Genomic DNA, 22489 nt, shown 5'->3' on the forward strand with positions numbered 1-22489 from the left:
CTACTTATAAAAAACAATAAGTCAACAATAACAACATCAATTTATCATGATAATCCTTTTAAGTTATGGTTTTAGCTACTCTTTAATAAAATTATTGTCAAGAACTTCATTAGTCCTTTAAAGATTTAGAAAACACAAGCATTGAACCCATCCTAAACTAAAAATAGATGAATGACAGTTTGATTGTATATATTAATAAAAATATCTTTGATGAGATTGATAATAAAGTTATTATGAAGCGGTTTTAAAATATAAAACTCGAAAAGAATAATTATAATGTAAGTTTTTTTTATTTTGAAAGTATTTTTAAATTAATTTTGTTTGATATGAGTTCATACATATATTTTAAATTGATTTTTTAATATAATACTTGTTTACATAATACATAATATTAAATATTTGTTAATAATTTATTTTTTTATTTAAAAAATTACGGCTCCGCCACTGGTTAGAGGAGCGGAGCCTAATGGTAGCTGACATTATCTCTGATGCTGTCTCACGGGATTTATCCTTTCTCCACGCACCTTTGCCTGTGGATGGTGGAGATTCTTTGCTTGCTATTCCTCTTGCTAAAGTCTTCTCAACAGAGGATACATTAGCTTGGGAACACTGGATGCTATACAACTAAGGCTGGTTTTGACTTTGTTACGCGAGTTCCTTATCCTGTGGAAACAAATTCTCGTTGGAGGATATCATGGAAAATAGATATCCCCAAAAGCACGCTTTTTTCTCTGGCATCTAGAATGGCAGCGGTTACCAACCAATGTTTTGCGTTTTCAAAGAGGTACGGCAACTTCTCCGATATGCAGCCGACGTGCAAGTGAACAGGAGGCACAGCTGCATGTTTAGCGTGGTTGTATGTGGGCTAAGGCGATTTGGCAGCAACTCGATCCTTGTGTTTCGCTCTCAACACCACTTCTTTTCCTTTACCTTGTTGGATCGGTTACACGTACGATCATTTCTTTTATCGTCATGTGCAGTGGGAGAATCGCCGTTTGTTTGTGACGGCATGCTGGATTATTTGGTGTGCGAGGAATCAAGAGGTAGTTCAGGGGTCCATATTGTCAATGTCTCGACAGCTCCGTCAAATTAACTCTCTTGTTAAGGATTGTGTGTTAGCCTCTGGTGGTTTGGATGATAAAATTCTGTCGTGTCCTGTTTGCTGGGTGTCTTAGGTTGCTTATCCAAGTGATTCAGTGAAATTTAACACTGGTGGTGGCTTCCTTGGCCCTTCATCTCACACTGGTATTGCTGGCATTCTCCGAGATGAAGCTGTAGATGGCTGCTGGGATTTTCAGGTTATATAGGCACACAATTATCATGGTGGTTGAGCTGGAAGCTATTAGACAAGGCCTTCTTCTTGCTTGGGATTTTGGCTATCGGAAAGTTGTGATGGAATCAGATTCGCTTGAGGCAGTCCATGCGATTTCCATTGGTGTTCTGCGGTCTCATCCCTCCCTCTATATCATTTCTGATATTTCTCATCCTTGTCTCAGAAATTGGTCTGTTTCTTTCGAGCACACTTTGAGAGAGGTTAGTCGCGGGGCGGATTTCTTGGCAAAGTTGGGATCTTCTGGTGATATGTGTCCTTCAAGGTTCTTCCAGTTCCTCCTCAAGGCTTAACTGATATTCTCCATAATGATGCTCTTAGTTTAGTTCTTCTGGGACGTTAGTTTATGTTTTGATGTCAACTGTCCTCTATACCAGAAAAAAAAAGATAGAATTGCCCATGCACATTTGATACAAAAAATTGCACATATATATCTAGTTTCAAGGTACTCTCGAGTGCAAGTTCAGTGGAGAGGACGACTGAAGAAATATCCTCAATTATCGATTTGGTTTGTCGCAAGTAATGCCAAGGAGACCGATTTCTACAAATAACATCACTGTAATTAATGCTAAAAAAAGTGTTGGCGTTCCATGAATTTAAAACCTTCCTCATGAAGCTTTTTTAAAAATTCAAGTACCCCTAGCTTTACTACTTTCACCCAACTCCCCCCCTCAAGTCCATTGTCAAAAACACAAAACAGAGAAACTGTTGAAAGGGAAATTACGATGACGCACAAACCCCCGACGCTCCCAAGAACGAAAACATTCTTGTTTCTGAGTCCATTGTGGAACCGTGCTAGTGGATGTTCTGTATGAACAGATGAGTAATATTGATGGTAATTTACTTGAAAATAGTCATCAATGACTCGTGTAAAAGCACTAACGACCCATTTGACATGATTTACAATAAACGACTTTCGAATTGAATCAAAATTAAAAACAAATTTCATAGATAACTCATGGCAAGAGAGTTAAATTAGATGTTTGATTTAAAAAAAAGAAAAATATAGCTCTATAACAACTTTTTAAAAACAGGGTAACAATTATAAAGTTTAAATTAATAAGGAAAATCCTAACTTTCGATTGTGATTAAAGCAAGATTTGTAATAATTTTATTATTTAACAAAGTCCAGCCTAACCAAACATATTTATTATATTTAAAGGTTAAAAAAAAGACATTATGTAGAAATTATAACAAACTAATTCGAAAGGGAATCTGAGACATGTATTCCTGCTTGACATCCACTTGTTTACAACCATTTCATGGAGCGGCAAATGAACCATTTCCAAAGAGATGAATTTGCAGGATTCATATAAAAAAAAATACGAAGCTTGAAGTTAGAAAGTGGTTAAACCGAGGATGCTAACCCCAAAAGGTACGGATTTGCAAGCATATCCAGCCATATGTTCGGATTAGCAATTAATGTTTTTCCATCTGAACCTTATCAGGCGATAAATTTTCAAGGGACTAATTAGAAGCGCATGTTTCCATCTGAAACTGACAAGCTAATGTTTTGACAATAATATTATGGAACATGGTGCAGTGCAGTAAAGGAATAAACAATCTCTTCAATAGCTCACCGAACATCCAAGTTAAATTGATTGAGAGAATTTAGGACCTAGCAAGAGCAAGGGCAAACCAGAAAAAGCCATCAACTATTGGATTAGGGTTAATGATGTAGTTTCTTGAAAAACATATATATAATTTAGATGAATAATGAAATATGCAGGGAAAGACTTCATTCAGAATTCTGCTAACTTCGGGAATAAGATTGATACAACTTTGAAGGGATAATTGAAAATATCTACATATTTGGTAGCCATTTTGAGGTTTGCCCTAAGACTAAGAGCAATGAACAAGAAATTGTCCGAGACAGCATTACGCCCACCATGAAGCCCAATCATGCCAACACCCATAAAAAAAAATGAACCCTCAAGAAACCAAATTATTTTATGAACTAATTTCGTCAAGAATTTACGCAGGCATTCCTTCTCTCAGCAAGTAGTTTTAATTTGTATAGCAATCATAATTCCTTGGTACAGATTCTGCCTCCATGGCGAGAAAAACATGTTCAGTGAACACTTTTTTCTCTAATTGGTACTCCTATTTGTTAGAAATGGATAAAAAAGTACATTCAAAAATTATATACAGCATTGATTCTCCGGCATTTTTTTGGACCTTGCCAAGGTTATTCTCCTGCAAAGGGAGTGAGGGTAGGACCTGATCTCAAATTCTATAATTACTAGATCAATGACGAGGAATAGAAGGGAGAAAAACTATGAGACATGACTTGCACGCTTCCTCGATGATATGGAGAAGACTGGCATTCATCAAGAGTCCCGGGGTTATTCATCCAAATTGTTTTTAAACTTACAGATCTAATTCTGAACACGAACGGCCCCATTTGTAACTTAGACTTTCTGTCGCCTTGTTCTTCTGGCAATCTGAAAGAAGCAACACTGTAAGTGACTGTATGGGAGTGTAGAAAAAATTGCGTTTTAAAGTGATTTTAGCTCGGAAATGCACCAAAATAATATTTTTTTATTTTTTAAAAATTTATTTTTGATATTAGCATATCAAAATATCCAAAAAAACAACAACAAAATAATTTCAAGCAAAACAAAATCAAATTTTGGACAAACGGCGTTTTGGCCGCAATGCAAACACTCTTAAATCAACTACATCTTATTTGTTGCAAAAAAGAACAAATAAGAGAACGAACAACATATCAATTTTCCAGATTTTGAACAACGTGACAGGCTTAAAAGCAGAAAAAGTGCAGATCCAACCCCCATTAAGAAATGCAGTGTTGCTAAAAAGAAAGAAAGGAACAAGGTGCAGTATCCCTCAACATGAAATATGAATTCAATTTAAAACAACAGATATGACGTTAACTTTGCCAAATTGAGATATAGCCACCATAAGGGTAAGGGATTGATTTTTATATTCACTGGTAAGTTTGTTAATGCCCTATAGTGAGATCCTTATATTCAGAAATTTATTCTCAGCAAATTAACCTTATTCTAACTCACAAATAAAATATTACTAGAGAACTCCCCTCGATAATTCAAAAAAATATTGTCCACTTTAGGTTAGACAAAAATATAAAACATTACTATAAACATTTTCATGGTCTGGGTTTGTAGAGAGTCATGCTCATTTTTCATCAGAAAGCAGTCTGCAAATCCTACTTTATGGTAACTTTCAGAACATGCTATATTAAATGAAGGTAAAGCAAGTCAGGCTTACACAATCTTCATTTTCATCAATGATTTCTGATGCTGATATGTCCAAGAGAACTTTCTGTCCTTTCTTTCCCTTAGCTGCACCAAAAAATCAGTTTTTTAATCATTCATAAGAACACCAGAATAACTTCGTGAAGGACACTTGTAGTGCAGCTTCTGACAATTCATTAACTTGAATGAGCAACAAATTTCACCCAAAGGCAGACACAGCTTTGCCTGCAAGATCGTGCACACCTGAGGTGTTCTAATATGCCAACAAAGCTGAACAGGGATGTCAAGTTTCACACAGCTTGACATGGGAGGTGGCGGCATCTATTTGAGAGCTTGGGCATAAAGTTAAATTTGGTGAACAGGTAAATACAGAAACATGAGTGTTAAAATTTCTAAAGGGCCAACCAATTATTTCACCAAATTGCAAGAACAGACCAATCATGTCATTAGATGCAACATCTCCTTTATTGGAAGATGAATATAAATACTTTATTTGATGGATAACTGAAAATAAAAGGTCAAAAATGATACTGGGGAACCATGGAAAACATTTCTTACTATTAAAGCATGATGCATTAAGATCTCTTCAGTCCCCAATGCAATGAACTCTGATTCATAACCCAAAAGTCATATTTCATGTGTCATGTAATAACATTATGACAGGCCATAAAAAGGACTCCAAACAAATAAAAACTTTCAAACTGAGGATTTGTGTAACGACCCACACTTTCATATATGTTTATAGTCTAGCCCTTGGTTAATTTCTTACTTGACTATACTTACCTATCTCTCTCCCCCCTTCTTTCTTTTTTTTTTTTTTGAAGTATTTCGACTGAGGTTTTACAATTTGTGTCCTAAGCGCCAAGCATCCTAGTTAGGTACCAATTGATGGGCCTGTTGCTACATGCTTGTTACATGCAAGGAATTATGAAATGCAAAATATAGCTTCCAAACTGTTATTTTCAGCTAAGCACTATGTAGAGACAAATAAAACCTTACAGATGAATGCAGTAGCTTCAAGAGCTCCATTTTCTCAAAGTTCTTGTTTTATGATGGAAATCAATGATGTATTTTTTTTTAATATTGTTAACATCTTTTAAATCTAAAAGATGCATTAACATATTGTTCAGGGTTCAATCCCAAGTCAGTTTAATCTAAACCAGCATTTCAAGAAGCCATGAGCCACCATATACTTCTCAAAAAAGTCTTTGTTTCATAACGAGTGCCCCAAATCTAGGGATTGAGTATTCTGTTTCTATAAGAATTCCCTTGGTGGTTCATAAAGCTTTATTAAGGGCAGCTTATGATATTCTAATAATCTAACCAATTGGTGCAGAATTTTTAGCAGTTCATATTACTAATTGTTGAATGATGACAACACTTTCAAATACATGACTCAAAGAAACATTTCCTCTAAACCAAATTATTTGAAGGAATTATAGAAATACTCCCAGTGTACTGTGCCTCCTCTCACCTTTGAACCTGCATTGATGTAATGAGGGAGCGGGAGCAGGTATTGAATCATCTCTCAATTGCAGATGCATCTACGGAAACTAATGCATAGAGAAGCAGCCAGGAATGGCGATTGTACTCAAATGAAAAGGCTATTATTTACAAAGTTATTGCTTCAGAAATAGAAATTGTGATATTTGATACTATTTTTAATCTGTGCATTATCGTCACTAGAAAACCAAACCTTAGAAAACCAAACCTTATATTAATTGATATTTGAGGAAATCTGAAAAAGGAAACAGTTCAAGACTGGAAGTAAGACGGTGCAAACTATGAGTACTTCTTGCTGTAAGCTAACATTTATTCAATATTCCTTTAACAAATGTTTCATTAAACCAGGAAAAAACATGCAATGATAGCAGAAGTTTACCAGGAAAAGAAGTCACTCTTTCAGAGAACCTTCCACTTTCCATGCTTGCTAAGCTTTTGGTCGGTTTCACAGTACCATCTCCAAATGCACTACAAGTTTCTCTTTGACTGCTGAAAGAAGGGCACCCGACAGGATTGGTGTGAATGCAACAGAATTGGGGTGGATAATTTTGAAAACACGAGCTAAGAGAGAGCAAAACAGTTTATTGGAACTCTACTGAAACCATCTCAAGAAAATTAACTACTAAAATCAAAGATTCTGAATTTTCTTTCCAATTTTGCTGTCCATAAATGACAAAATAAGAAGACATGTGCATCATCTTTCAATTGAAGAACCAACGGATCATCTCAGTAAGTAGCATGAATGATATGCATACAAATATATGGTTGGACACTGCTAAAAACATTAGGAATTATTGATGGCTTACCAATGAATTGGATGGAAGGTGTTTGACACCTTGGTGAGCAAGGTCTCCTGCTGACGCAAAACATAAACCAAGAAAGAAAAGGAAAAAGAAAGATCTAATCAAAAATGGCTCTGATTGTCAAAATAGACACATGGTGTAAGATAACATGAAAACATAGTAGCCTGCCAGAGGTATATAAGAACAATAAACCTCAACTCGAATCAAAGAATTGAAAAGAATATGAAACAAAAAGCATAATTCTCTAAATTTAAGTTTAAGTTATTCTGTCAAAGGATATGATATCTTGACATCTTGCCTCCTGAAAATGAGTTTCCAAGGGGAAGATGAGACCACTACAAACTTGCTACAAACTTGCGGGGCTAATTTAATGAGATAGATTATAATTTAGTCTGTGTTTTTTAATAGAAATTTAAATTAATCCCTGCTATTTGGAAATTATAACTAATTATTTGGATTCATGTTGACAATTAATTTATGTTACTTCTATAATAAAATACCCATAATGCCTTTTATGGTAAAAGTAGGCTTACAAAAACAACACACTTTTGTGTTTTCAAGGTTTCGAATGCACATAAACTCTGTTCATTGTTGTGTTTATATCAGCTCTGCAAGTTTCCTAGGGCTGTCACCAACACATGAGTCAATCAAATTCATAACCAAAACTGAAATATCAAGGAACTGCAAACATCCCAACACTACAGTTAACACATAATTCTAACAAAGTGCCAGAGTCTTTTAATTGCTTTGTTAACAAAACTAGGGATCACAGCGTTTAGCTATCACCTTTTCCAATGGGGAGTTATCACTCATAGTCTCATGGCTCTCACTATCCAAGCATATAAGGTCACCACTGTCATAAGAAATCTGCAAACAATGTGAAAACCAAACTTACAAGAGAAAAATAGCCTGGAGCCACAGAGTGTTCATTAAATAACATAGATGATAAAATAAAACACGCATCTTCCACTAATAGTGAAATAACTGTTCATCTGAAGGGGATATACACCTGGGTATATGAATATAGGGGATCATCTTTCAATTTTCATGAGCAAACTAAATGGCATACACAATTTCCCAATTATTAATTTCCTTTCAATCTAACAGTTGATATGGAGTCCATTTTAGTTCCACATTTTACCTCTGAATTGTGATATCACTGCTTCTTTCTTGTGATATCCCCACATATATAGTCTCCTGCTTGTGTTAACACAGTTTTATCTCTTTATCTCTCCATCAAAGTGATCATAAGCTCCTATAAACATGGATCTATCAACAAATAAGATTTTATCTATCTTCTAAATACATCTATCTCTTGAAATGGTATAGGGGTATAAGAACTTATATGGAATATATTGATGTATTCAGGTTCCTTGATCACCCATGACTTGCTTGGTGAACAATAAGGGCAGGTAGTTTATACTTTACACTGTTTTGTCCTTTATTTCACAATAAACCCACAATCTGTATTTTTATTCTGTGATTAGTGTTGTGAGGATTCGACCACTCTACCTGACAAGAAACGACAAAAAATCAGTTGTTTATATAATATTGCCTCAACAATGTCCCAGAATAAGTCTTCAACTAGTCGTCCTCATTAACTGGAGATAGTATTCTGAGTATCTTCTGATGTGAGCTTCATTCTTGATAATGAATTATGAAGCAGTGCAAAAAGAAGAAATACTACCCAAAATTCTAAAAGTGAAATACACACACAAACACAAGCACGTGCACCCACATACATACATGCAGATAGAGAACATACTTACCCTCAAACTGTGAGGTTCTTTAAGCTCAGCCCTGGGATAATTGGAGGGAGTAATACTTTTACTAGCCACAGCATTTTCTTTCAAAGAAGGAATCATTCTGTCTACACTCGAAACATGAGATCCAAGCTTCAAGGGTTTTGTGGTTGCAGAAGCACGAGATGACAAGCGCTGTTTTTTCTCCAAGATGGATTTAGAACTTTTACTTGCATCATCTTTGTGAATGACAATACCAGACCGCTCATTCTGCAATACCACGGATTCAGAATCAATTGGAGAAAGGGCACGCTTTTGTCTACATCCCAAACCAATTTCCTCAGCTGCAGTTTTTTGCTTTTCTCTTGTACCCGTTAATGACAAACTAGCAACCTTTTGTGATGCGGGGTTGCTTGTGTTGTGTTCAACATCAGAAGACTGAATGGTAACCTCTTGACCCTTTCTCCTGCGTTTGGAAAGAGTGGTGGTAGCAGTCTAGCATAAACAAAAATACAACATGAAATCATTAAAGAAATATGAAACAAAAGGGGAATTAGGTTAAAGATGCCTTCCAGATATATACCCCAGATATTTGAGATTTGAGAATGTGGACTACTCCTTTGACAAAACTTTCATCCACACTGAATTTAGTGAGGCATTTCAAGATACCCTGCATATCAAGAAAAAATTAGAAGATAACAAGCTAATTCACCAGAAAACGTAGATCCTTAAGAAAAGAAAACCTGCCTCGTCACACTTCTTAACAACACTAATTCTATATAATGATGATGGCAGCGAAATCTGCTTGGGGGCAAGTGATAAGGAAATGACATTATGATTTAATTCATTTACTATGGAGATCCCAATCTCTGCCAGAATGAGCAGCTTCTGCATTCATAATAATATTTTGGAATCAATATAGCACTATAACAATCACAAGGTGAACAAAGGAGGCACTCTCTAAGTGAGAATACTAACAGGAGTTTGATGAGCATCAACAGCATCCTCAGTTTTTTTTATAGCACGAAAAATACTGAGCAAATACAAGGCTGCTTCATTAATAAGTCCTGTGTCACCATTGACAATACTAGCATTTACCAATGCCTGTAGGGCCCAAAAGAGGGGACTGCAGAAGAGAAGCATTATGAGTAACATCAAGGTACTAAAATTATATGAATATGAGTACTTAGTTTGCTTCAGATTAGCCACCTGCAAAACTGAGCATATACTTGCTCATCTTGACAGCCATCAGGTGGGAAGCCAGCATCATGTGCAAGAACATGGATTAGGAAAACAACTATGTATGCTGGATAATCCATAGGTGAGCTTTCTTGCACTCCAGATGTTTGACGAATTTGAGCTTTTCTGCTATATTCCTTGATAAATTCTTCGATGTATTTAAATGACTAGAGCAAACAGTATCAACAGACATTATTTGATGCAAGACTAAACATATAGTATTTGACATTATATTTATGTAAGAATCACACAAATAAGGGACAAAAACATACAGCATCTTGCAGATCCTTGCAGTGATCAGATGCAGCCAATGCATAAGCACAAGCATATCTGCTCGGTATAGAATGCTCCTTCAACAGCTTATGCATTTTATCAAGGAATAATCTCCCAACAAAGGGACAGGGTTCCTGCAGTTTGATAAAAGTAAAACAAAGAAAATGTTGCGGGAAGATAGCAAATTCACTTATAAAACATACTAGCCGGGCAACCAAGAAGAAATACCATCTCTGTGGTGATTTATCCACCTGATACATGGTGGTTCATAATTTAAAATTTTGGAAGTAAACACACATACATATTGATTGCTTTGGGAAGAGAACTGAATGATCAGTTTATTCATTGTCACTGAGCCTACTAGCTGTATTACTGATCACAACAACAGCCTTGCAAGATAAGTGATTGATAAAAGGATTTTAAAAGTTGCCTAGATATCCCCAAACAAACATCCAACAGACAGCAATCCGAGAATAAGTTACTCCATAATGATCTTTTCTCAACCCATCAGAATCATCAGGCCAGAAGATACTGTTGTTTTTTTCTTGTCATTTTCATAAAAACCAAATAGTTTCTTTCCCCAAACAAGTACTAGGCACTTGCCACTGATAGTTTAGCAATATAGTAAAAAGAAACAAATGGTGCAAGTAGATGTTATTTCGTCTCCTAAAGGAAATGTTATGCAAATGAAGCAGGCATCACCAGCTCCCCAAATTCCATATGACAAAATGCTTTCAAAAACTTGTCTTCATCCTTTCACATACCTTTGCCATCAAAACTGTAAAGCGAAAAATCTCTGGAGAAATATGTAAATCCCATCTCCTAGAAAGCAGAAGAACAGATTTCGCAGCAGCTAATTTGATGTGAGGCTTGTCGCTTTCACTGCCCAAAAAAGTCCAGTAACACATTTTAAGAGCCAGGTTTTACATCAGGAAAAAAAATAAATCAAGGGACAAAAACTGACAGGTATGTTATTTACATCCAGAGTCCATATTTTGTTTATTTATACAATCATGATCCCATTTCCTTATTTTGTTTCCAAAAAGCTACTACAATGTGTTGATTGAGATGTATTGATAATAAAGATAATTATAATGTATTCATCAGAGTAAAATATGATTTTTCAGAGTAATGTTAACAGTCACAAGGAGAAGCTTAGGGAACTGAATTTCACCTATTTATAACTATTATATACCCAAGGAAAACTGATGTACATGAACATGTTTATGTTTTTCAGTCATCATTACTTTTCCTGGTGACAAACCTCACTTTAAATGCATCAAATATTTGATGTGTGATTTGACATATCTATAGATACCAATATAAATACTAACAAGCATGACAAAAAGATCTGTCCATTCCGCGCATATCTCAAACTCAAGCCTGCAGAATAGATAGATCTTTTGGTCATGCATATTAGTAGAAACTGGTATCAATAGATATGACAAATCACACATCAAATATTTGATGCATTTAAACACAGGTTTATCATTGGGAAGAGTAATGATGACCTATGTGCTTCATATATTTATCTATGTTTAGTGTGCATAGCAAATATTGAGAATGCTGAAATGAATTTTTTTTCCAAAGAATACCATGAGGTGATTCCATCAAAAGTATAGCCTGTTTGAAGCAACTTTGACAAAATATCTAGCAATTCATTGATATGCCGCTTGCCATGAGATCCTCGATGTGGCAAAAAACTCTTGACAAGTGCTTTCAGCGCATAAATCTGCAAGGATAACACTCAAAAATAAGCTTTAAGGCTATGCTACAAAGCCTGTGAAGTGTCTCACAAACTTAAAGTATAGATACACCACTCACAACCGAACAAATCACGAGAATGGATTTGGATTGTCTCAACTACAGTACAAGGATGGCGTGAAGAACCAATGATTTGATTTATCTCCAATCAAACTCATAATTATGCAAAACAAACTAGTGGTTTTGGATTATCCCAAGTTCTGTACAGGGGATGGTTTGAATAGCACAGAACCATTTCATAGACGATCATCTCAACTACTGTACAAGGAAGACACAACTTAGCAGATGATAGATAAGCAAATCAAACTCATGGTTTTGGCCACCTGCATCAGTCCAAATAATGGTTAAAGAATGACCAAGATCACTGTTAAGGAATCACAACTACTGTACAAGAATGATTTGGAAACTTAATAGAGTGCTCAAGTTAAATGTGTCCAAGAAACTACTCATTTATCTTGGAGGTTTTACTTCTTCATAGCTTTGCAAAATCAATCATATCATGGCAACTTATTTTAAGATCCAACATCATTAATAGTGAAACAAAAAAAATTCCAATTAACTAATACTTGAAACATGGAGCAATATCATTAGAGCAGAGAAACTGAACAAACTACAAGATTTGGAATCTCATCTCAACACTCGTTGCTCTTTCCGATTTCAACTTTAGCTTTTGGTACAACCGCTAATTTTCTTATCTATATTAGATATGCTAGCACTTAAGTTGTTTAGCGATCAGAGAATCTAGTCAGTCCTCCCTTGTACCAAAATTGCTTGATACTCACACTTTAATGGTTTGTCAGTTAACCAATTAAGACTCAAGGGAATAAGTTCAAAATTTAGTGGTTTGAAGCAGTCTTCACACAGAAAATCACTGTCATATTTGCACCTTAGACTGATAATTCTGTGGGAAATTTCCCTTCCATAATGCTCACCTTCAGCTTGCAAGAATCACAACACTCAGAAGTCTCGTCAGCTGAAGGTTCATCTTCAGATGATTCCGCCTACAAAGAAAGAATCCACATTAAGTGCCACAACATTCCACACACAAATTCACACAACATGAGATGTTATGCAAAATTTCTTTTGCTGCTTTATTCTGGATAAACAATATTAAGATAAATTTGATCTTGCTTATATTACTTGAAAAATTCTTCCAAATATGTATGATCTAATCTCTTGATTTTGAGCTTCAAATGCTGAAACAGAATGTTGCGCAACACAGCCCAAGGACTGCAATATGGTTGGGGTGTTCAGCCCACTATATAGAGAATCCACAAGTTCCTGTGAAGATGGAAAATAGCCATGATAATCAAAACACAAGCGCATATTTATTAGAAAATACTACACATTTAGATAAACACTAACAATAAGGAATTATTCATGCTGTAACAAAAGACATTCATTTGTGATGTACAAGAAAAAAGGATTGAAGTTGCTCAATCCCCGAGGAAATTCAAAAAAAATAAAAAACTGTTCCTTCCAATCAAGTTTCACTAAAGAAGTGAAGCTTATCAAACTGTTACAAGGATAAACAATAAATAAATATAAAGTGAAACTATCAACACCGACATAAAACTTTGTAATGGGAATACATTGAATTCCTGCTTGGCACCAATTTAGCTCAATGGTAGTGGCCTCTTGGCTTCTATCAAGAGGTCACAAGTTCAATTCCTACTGTTCGCTTGAAATTGAACTTGTTTACACCCCATGCAAGAGGGTGGCCAAGTTAGAACCCTGCCCCTACTTTGGTGCTTAAGATTTAATCCCTCCATGGTGGGTATTAAACCTAGCTCCCCCTCCCCCCTAACACTAACAATCAACCACCTCATGATTAACCAATCAAAATTCCCTCTAATATGAACAAAAATTGGTAAACATGTGCAATATTGCAAGTTTGTGAAATCAAACATGAGCATTCACCATATAGAAAAAAGAAAGTGGTCCCAAAACAGAATAAGAGAAAAGAATTTCAAATTATAGGATATTATAATCTCCATTACCTGATCCAATATGCATCAGAAAGTTCAAAGATTTTTTTTTGTGAATGTCAGTGTCAAATTGTATGAAAAATAAATAGTTCTTGTCCTAAGAAACCAGGAACTAACACCCCCCCTCCCAAAAAAAAAAAAAAATTACAGCGCCTTATGTTGTGTATTGTTCTAGCCTAAGGTAGCCATAGCCATTGAATAATTCATGAGAAATCTTGTCATATTACAAGGGCTGGGCTAATTCGATATTGAGTTACAATAGCCCCAAAATGGCATCAAGACTCAAGGAAATAATCTTCTTACAGCATCATGCAAACAAGATTGTCTTGTCATCTTTTCTTTTTAAAAGGCATCAAAAGTAGGCAATGAGACAACAGCTAATAGCTTAAAGTATGGATACAAAAAACAGGAATAAAGAGAAGCTGGGAGTCCACACCTTGCAAAGTTTTGAGAAAATGAACTCATCAGAAGAACCAACCAATGAAGCAATTGCAGAAACAGCATGCTTCGACTGAAAACGAGTTCCCTTGAGGCATATTCTCTCCAACAATGGATAAAACTCACTGCATGGCGAACAAAGAGTCAAATGAAATCAGTATTGTCAAAGGCAAAAGGCTCTAAAAGGTGCCAAGCCTGTAAAATGCCTGAGGTGCTAGGTGCTTGCCCCAATGAACCAAGGCAATATGTGATATATTAAAAAAATTATATGTATGAATTATAATATATATATATATATATAAATATATATATATATATATCACAAATATATATGTTATAAATTAAGATTAGAAAATCAAAACGAAACTCAAAATCCTGTGAAGTTTGAAATAAACTAAGTTCATAAAAAAAATGAAGTTTAAGAAAAAGTAAACACGGCAAGAAAAAAAATTCAGTTGTGAAGTTTGATAAGTGATGAACTTGAGATTTGAGAAAATGTTATTTTATTAAAAAAAAAAAGTAATTTTTTTGGCAACATAACACCATGGATATTTAAAGTGAGAAAAGATAGGTAAAGGAGAAATAAGATGGAGAGAGACCGAAAGAAAAGGAAGAATGAAGAAAAATGAAGAAAAAACAAACAAAAAGATGTACCTAATTCTTTGGAAAAGCGTGGCTGCCAAATGTGCCTCCAACTTTTTTTTTTCTTCTTAAACCCTACTCTTTAATTTTACAAATATACACTTAAATTATTTTTGGTGGTGCATAGAAAGAATATGGACAAATTGATCAAAACACATACCAATTAAAAAAAGGGAAAGGGAACATATATTTTGACTAAGTGTTTTGCTTCAGCACCCGACGATGCTTGCACTCCAGGCAAGTGCCTAGGCAACGCCTAGTTAAATTGTGCTTTGGGGTCTCGCCTTGCCTCACTTGGAGTGCCTAGGCAAGCACCTCAACGCATATTGACAACATTGAATGAAATAACATTCAAGTTTTTGTGTTTCAAAAATGTTTTAGAAAAAATTTTAAATTTTTTTTATTTTTCTTTGCTTCAAATTAATATTATTTTTAAATCATTATGAAACAACCTAAGTCATTCACTATTATACCAACTAGTAATAACTAACACCTCCCTCAAACACATTCACTTGGATTAAGCATGAAGAATATAGCATAGACCACATATCATCTGATCCAGATTTTGAACAGATGGAAAGTTACATTTGCTTACAAAATGAAATGTAGTCCCAATATCATCATAAAGCATAGTGAAGTTACCTGAATTTGGCTTTAATATGAGGGCCTGCTTTGGCCAAGACTTCAACCAGCGTATCATTAATTGAATTGTTTTCTTCTAACAGCAATTGAAACTGCTCTTCCAAACCCCGCATAAAAGAGGGGTAAACACTGATAATAGCCTATATTACGCAATGTGTCAGTTATATTGATTGAACTGGATTTTCGGTAAAGGGAAATGCAAATTTATATGATAAAGAAGCTCTCATTTGAGCATCATTAACATTGCTATTATAACACTTAAAGAAGCTCTAAAATTAAAATATATGCCGACTGCTTCCACAAATCATATCCTATTCCAAGGCTGCTACCACCACTGTAAAGAAAAATGCATATTGATGCACCAAATAACTCTGAAGCTTCTGTTGAAGTGGGGACTAAAATGCTAGTGTGTGACAAGCTAGTAGTCTCAAGTGATATCATCTTAGCTTAACAATCATTCAAAAGATTGCCTGAACATTGACAACCACTTAAATAAAATTCAAATATTTAAATCTCAAAGTCGAGGTGTTCTAATCTAAAGGAGTGAAAAACATTTTGCAATCCCATGCAGCCACCTATAAAATTTGAGAAAAAAACATTTAGAACAAATTTTGTTTTCATCAAGAAACTTGATTATTTCAAACCATTGTAAATTTTGGAAGAGTTCACAGTCCAGTGGGCAAGAATTTGTCATCAGTTTTGTCTAATTTTTGGATCTCATATCCCAACAGAGCATTTTAATGCCATTTCATCACCACTTGAAAAAAAATAGAGGAAAAAGGGAGCTTTATACATATCTAAAAAGCAATTATCCTTACCAGAAGCAATTTAGCAGAGGCCTTGAGATGTTGTTCAAAACCACTGCTGGAGATATGATCTAAAATATATTGAACATGCTCTGAGCTGAATATGTTAAATGAGCATTTTGAGGAGAGTAATTGTAGAAACTCAAAATGTGGATGCTTGTCTCCTATCATTTTCAGAAATTTATCCTGAGAAAAAGAGCGTGTAATATACAATAAATTAGGTAATATTTAAAATAGGAAGGGAAGCACGTTATATATTTTCACAAATAAAAAAGATTGAAGTAAGCTCATGAATAGGACTTATTAAAGGAAAATGACACATCCATCAAATTAAAGCCACGCTCACCTCCATTAGCATAGAACTCTCAAACCATAGAAGAAAACAGTAGTAAGATGAGCACATAAACACACAAAAAACAGTCGCTCATCATACAATAGGACTAGAAAGTTACAACAATGTAAAAACTGGAAATCATGGCGGCAAAGGAAGTAAAGTACAGAGCAGCAAGAATCAGTAAAGTGCACCCTGTCTGATCCAGTAGTGCTGATAAGATAAGTGTGAAGCTTAAAGAAAAAATGAGTGCCTTTCAAATTATTTTAGCAAAATTGAGAATAAGATCGAGTCTATTGGGCTTCTGTAACTGGAGCAAATATTTTCTAGTTTATAACATGACACAGTTGACCTGAAACCTGACTAAGTTTCACCTCGAAGTCTCTAGCAAGAAGCAAAATTTGATTCTCGCATAGTACGGAACATTTTAAGATGAAGATGCAAAGAATTCAAGACAACCATTATAAAATTGACCCAGCTCACTAAGATCCTTTGTTTTAGCAAATCAATAGAAGCATTTACAGCATGTGACAACAATACAGAAAGATAGTTGACGGTAATAATAAATAAGGCAGGACATAAGTTGTATTGTGATTGATATTTTCTTTCAATTACACCAGAGAAGGAAGAGAAGTGAACTACACACTCTAGTTTGCTGGGCACTTTTAATTGTTCGATCATCCAATAATTGCTCCAGTGCAATGAAAATCTTGCTATCTTTCATCTGGTTCAATTTATGGAAGCACTCTTCTGCCTTCAAAGGATCTGGAAAGGATGCTGACATTTTCACAAATGAATTTTTTATTCTCCTCTCCATTTCTTCTGAACTGCTTTCCTGCCATATGTATTTATAAAAAAATATTTATCACAGCCAAGAATCAATAAACAAAAATGCATGAAGCTGTGCTACTGAGCACTCTGACATTTAACAAAAGTCAAATAATAAAAGCCATACTCTAGCCATTCATACAAAAAACTCAGGTCAAAAAGTGAGAAGTACAAAAAAACTTTTTGCATGCATATGTGCACTTTATATCAATCACGTTAATCCGATATGCATGAAAGTTTCACACACTTGATCTACTAAAGTTTCATTAAAATGGACAAGCAAGTGAAATTGTCAAAAGCTTCTTAGTATCAGCCACAATGCTCTAGTCTATACCTTCTCTTTCTTCCGTTGTGCCAAATAAATTTGCATTTCAGTCTGCAGCCTGAAAACAAAGACACGTGGTAAAAAAACAGCCATTTCTATCCTAATTACAGTAGCACTCATTATCAATACCTTCCCTTCTGAGATAATATAGATATCAGTGCCTTCACGTGAGAAGAAGTGAAAAGAGAGAACAATTGGATCCAGTGCCTTGTCCTTTCCTCGACAGGAAGAAAGACAGGAAATAAATCCTCTGCAATAACAAGCTCCATGTTTTGGGGCCTGGAGAATATAGATAAAATATTACATCCAATAACATAATTTAGATTGGTGGATTAATTAGTCAAAAGAAGTGAAGGATCAGACCTGAAATCCTTACAATCTTTATCATAGGAAAGCATCAAGACTTTACAAGGAATCTGTTCAAAGTGATCACTAGCTGTCATGAGGCCTTCAGAACACATGATACAATAATCTCGATATACCTCCATCAACTTCTCCAAAGCCTTCTTTCTGACAGATATCTGCACAGTAAGTATGAGTTAAACCAGATTTTTTCCCACATAAGTAGACAGCTTTCGTTCAAGTGAGCAGAAACTTCTGAAGAAGAATTACCTTCTTATCCCGAAGTCTTTCAGAAACTTTTGATATTATTTCGGGTGGAAAAAACCTCAGGTTAGTCCTGGCAAGATCACAGGCAACAACAGCAGCCTGTGTTCGCACTCTATCATCAAAGTCCAGTAATCGACCTTCAAGAACAGCTAATTCATTGACATGAGACAGGTTAGATTTCAAAGACCCTATTTATTGACAAGTAAACTCACTTGCTGAATCACTTACTAAGTATTTCACGTGATACATTCCCAGAGGGATTGGCTATGTAGCATGCTTTAGCACACTGCAAAACACTAAGTCTAACTTCTGCTGATTTATCAGAGAATCTATTTTTGAACTCTACAAAAAGACTCTGATATTTCTGTACAGCATGATGCTCGGGTAGTGCCAGGAGCCTTCCAATTAAATTAACAGCTTTTATTCGGACATCAACCTGATCTGTCTAGACAATAGAATTCAAAGTTTATTTTAATGAAGATCAGAGGATAACTTTCCAAAAGAAAAGAGGAAAAGAAACAGAACAAATAAGGGTACATTGCAGGTAATAGGAAAAACAACAAATGTTCCTTTAAGAAGACATGGAAAAACTTCGCAATATTCAGCCCATGTGATAAAAGTGAGATGTCATATACCTTCAAAAAGAAGATGCAATGCTATGATAGATTAGGATAAATGAGTTTGAGGATGTCGTACCAGTAACTCTTGAGTCAAGTTGGGGATGACACCAAGAAGCATATGAGGAGCACACTGGAAAACTTTAAAAAGGATTTCGTGGTAAAATTCCTTAAGCTCACTCTCAACAGCATCTCTGTCTAAGAAACAAGATGTTAAAAACCCACAAACAAATGGTTCAAGCTTTTCTTCACAAGTTTGGATGACAGATGCAGCAAGCTGAGATGCAGCTGGAGTTGCAGCCTGTGGGGAAAAAACAGAAGGGGAAGGGGGGATGATGAAGTCAAGCATCAGGAATTGGCCCAAAGCAGAAAGGATTTCAGATGAATCCAAATGTTAGAGCTAGACAGTTTACTACCAAACCAGTAACTGATAGGCCTAGTCAATAGAGCAAATACTGCATGTTCAAACATCCAACCCAAAGCCTCAAGCTAGTGCAAGAAGAGGTCCATGAATTTAAGCCATACTTAAGGCATAACAAATAGATTTCCTGTCATAGTAATTTATATATTTCAGCCATGAATCACGAACCCTTGGCAAGATTTCAGGCATGAATTTTTACACGGTTGGACTACTTGCTCCATTCAAGAAATGCCCGTCAAAGACATTCAAAACCCAAAAAGAAAGAACTGGTCAAGTTAGATCTAACATATAAATTTCATGCATTTGTCCACTGTACAAGCAAAAATCACTGGTCTAAAATCTAATTTGACATTTAACAAGTTTGTCACGAGAAATAATCGCTGCATGAACCAAAACAAGATATTGTACAAATCCTAACCTTTCCTTCCTTTATAAGATTCAGCAAAATCACATCCAAAAGTGCTTGAGAAGCCTCCTCGTTTAAAACATGTTTCATTATAGACAGAATCTCATCAATCAAAGACTGCTGGTGATGTTCCCTACAAAGGCAGAATACAGTGCCATGAATAGTGCTGCATTAGCAATAAAGGCAAGGAAAACAGCAAACGGCCGAAACATATTATCATAAAACTAAAGAAAGTACCTGAGCTACATGCAAATAACAAGTAACCTCAATTATATGACTTCATCTACCTCCAAAACTCAATGGTTGATTAAATTTTTACAATAAAAGAAAAAATATCCACAAATGGTCATACCGTAAGTATTGACTGGAAGTTGATGAGCAAAGGACCCAGGTTAAAAAGACAGTGAGTATATATATTGGTAACGAGATCAGTGCAGGAAAGAAAATGTGATTTCATATACTTAATCTAGTTAAACACGGAGAGTATGATATTAGCAGGAGCTAAGTGTCTAGGCTCTGAGGTGACAGTATCAATAAGTACTCATTACAAAGAGGTGCTGTACTATGTAACTTTAATTGAGAGTTTCAACATCTTCAGCTTAGTCAACCAAGTTTGCTTCACAGCACATAGTTAAGATCCAAAAGGGAGAAAAAAGGAGGAAAAAGAAAACATCAAGAAAACCATAGAGAAAAAATCAAGCACGCTATTTTCAATTATGTTGACTGAATTAACAAATACAAAAAAAAAAAAAACCGAGAAGAGAGAAGAGAGAGCATTCTAACCTCACAGAAGAGAAAAAAATTTTGAACATTTCAAGAACAAGATCGTGGCAGTCAACATCCAGCATGATCACACAACATTTACAACGTGCCACAGTTTCCAATACTTTAACTCTCCTCAGAAAGTGTGGGCTAGCAGTATCACTGAGCTCCTTGAACATGTTGAGAAAAAGTATAAATATATCCTTCGAAAAGAAAACCGGATCAATGTCAGTCGCAGTCATTATTTATCAATATTCTGAAGAGATGTCAGCACAATTGCAAACATGCAGATGCATGTTACTTCTATTCACAAGCACACAGATGCACGTAAAGAAGAGCATCCAGAAATTGAGATAACATGCTAAAAACACAAGTATGAGCATGGAAAGAGTCTCATTACCCTCAGATATTTGTCCTCGAAAGGAGGCTCCGGTGCCAAGACCCGAAACACTTCACTGACACAGATTGCCACCAAAAGTTTGACTTCTTTGTCAGTATGCTTAATAAGATAGTGCTTCAGAATAGACTTCCTCAAGGGCTTTATAGCAGCTTCTAACTTCTTTGTAGCTTCTGCCTTTTTAAAAGTTTCCAAAGGCTGTTCAATTTGTGACAAAGCATTTGCAGCTTGCTACAAATAAAAATTATTAAAATTAACCAAATCTAAACAACCTTGACAAATAAATATATAATGATGTGCAGAGAAAATCTCATATATTACACGTTACTTTCAAAAATTAAAAAGAAAATCGAAATCAGAATTGATTCAGTACCGGAAATTTTCAAAATAGACAAAAAATAATAATTACATATCAGCATTATTTTCTTGGAGAAACCAACTAGTGATTATTAAATAGAAAAAAAAATAAAAGGTATAAATTAATCGATCCCGATTCCGTAACAATACAGTATTAACGGGTAAATAAATAATATATGTGAGAAAATTCACGTTATTTCAACTTTTTCAAAAAATAAAAACATGAAGAAAAGGCGAATTCGAAATATTTTGAGAAACTGGAAGCAAGCCCGAATTCTCTAAAGTAAATTACTCAAAACAGTTGAATAAACGCCTAGAGTGAACAAAATCGAGTCAGTACAAAACCAAGGGTTTTTGTGTTATTGCGAGGAATTATTTTTCGTGAAAATAAAGGAAAAATACGCATACACGGAGCGATTTGACAAGGAAGTCCTTGTTGGGCCGAGCGTGTCGACCGAGCTGGTCGCCGATTTCGGAAATGAGTTGAAGCGGAGATTCGTCCATTGAATAGCTAGAGAAGAGATGATTTGAAGATTTTTTTAGTGGAAAGAGAGTGAGGGTAAAGCGAGAGGAGGGAATTTTTTTTGTTGTTGTTGGTTTGGGACTGGCATCTGCTCAAATGCGAAAAGCGTGTTTCTAGAGAGGGAAAGAGAGGTTTCAAGCGGGTACGATCCCGCCTATGCGTCGCGTGGATTTCACGCGTTGAGATTTCCGTATAGTAGGCGGGCGTGAGATCAAACGGTTAAGGGGCTGTAGGTTATTCTTGCGAGGTGGCTAGGATAGTGCCAGGTCGGCAACACGATAACGGAAACAAGAGGTTGGAGGCAAGGTTGTTAAAATCGTGATTTTAACACGGTATGAAAAGCTGCATGCAAATTCAAATTGTAAAAATAAATCGTAAAATTGTAAAAAAATCATAAAAATTTTTAAAATACATTAAAAAAAATTCATACTTCAAATAAAAATTCATACATAGTTCAAGCATCTTAAAAATAATACTTTAATATATTGATTTTATATTTAAATTATT

At 35.2% G+C, this 22489-nt stretch overlaps 1 protein-coding gene across 6 annotated transcripts; it reads right to left on the reverse strand.

Annotated features, from left to right (window-relative positions):
• Positions 1–3319: 3319 nt before the first annotated feature.
• On the reverse strand, positions 3320–22127 carry LOC133692308 (sister chromatid cohesion protein PDS5 homolog B). 6 transcript variants are annotated; one of them, XM_062113154.1, is made up of 29 exons: positions 21868–22107; positions 21106–21333; positions 20727–20908; positions 19956–20076; positions 19196–19417; positions 18728–18944; positions 18503–18636; positions 18254–18411; positions 18020–18169; positions 17900–17948; positions 17384–17572; positions 16419–16592; positions 15601–15740; positions 14315–14441; positions 13031–13171; positions 12823–12891; positions 11722–11858; positions 10891–11008; positions 10126–10260; positions 9824–10020; positions 9593–9740; positions 9362–9502; positions 9198–9284; positions 8642–9109; positions 7659–7739; positions 6876–6922; positions 6449–6558; positions 4580–4653; positions 3320–3774 (listed from the first exon to the last, which is right to left on the reverse strand). In XM_062113154.1, exons 1-29 carry the CDS (start codon positions 21961–21963, stop codon positions 3742–3744), a joined length of 4173 nt encoding a protein of 1390 aa, XP_061969138.1. In that variant the 5' UTR covers positions 21964–22107; the 3' UTR covers positions 3320–3741. The 6 variants fall into 6 exon arrangements, 4 of the variants coding, with proteins under 4 accessions (XP_061969138.1, XP_061969137.1, XP_061969139.1 ...); XM_062113153.1 differs by having other exon boundaries at positions 18503–18648; XR_009841866.1 differs by lacking the exons at positions 3320–3774; positions 6876–6922 and having other exon boundaries at positions 18503–18648; positions 21868–22111.
• Between the last annotated feature and the right edge of the window lie 362 nt (positions 22128–22489).

The sequence above is a fragment of the Populus nigra genome, chromosome 4, assembly GCF_951802175.1.
Source record: "Populus nigra chromosome 4, ddPopNigr1.1, whole genome shotgun sequence".
Taxonomy (NCBI): Eukaryota; Viridiplantae; Streptophyta; class Magnoliopsida; order Malpighiales; family Salicaceae; genus Populus; species Populus nigra.

Excerpts from the sequence above, each read along its gene's own strand:
- LOC133692308 (XM_062113153.1), bottom strand. The coding sequence starts at position 21,963 with ATGGACGAATCTCCGCTTCAACTCATTTCCGAAATCGGCGACCAGCTC. Across the intron at positions 17,949-18,019 it reads ATATTATCTCAGAAGGGAAG|GCTGCAGACTGAAATGCAAA; the intron begins GTATTGATAATG and ends CTTTGTTTTCAG. Across the intron at positions 15,741-16,418 it reads CCTCTGCTAAATTGCTTCTG|GCTATTATCAGTGTTTACCC; the intron begins GTAAGGATAATT and ends TGCGTAATATAG.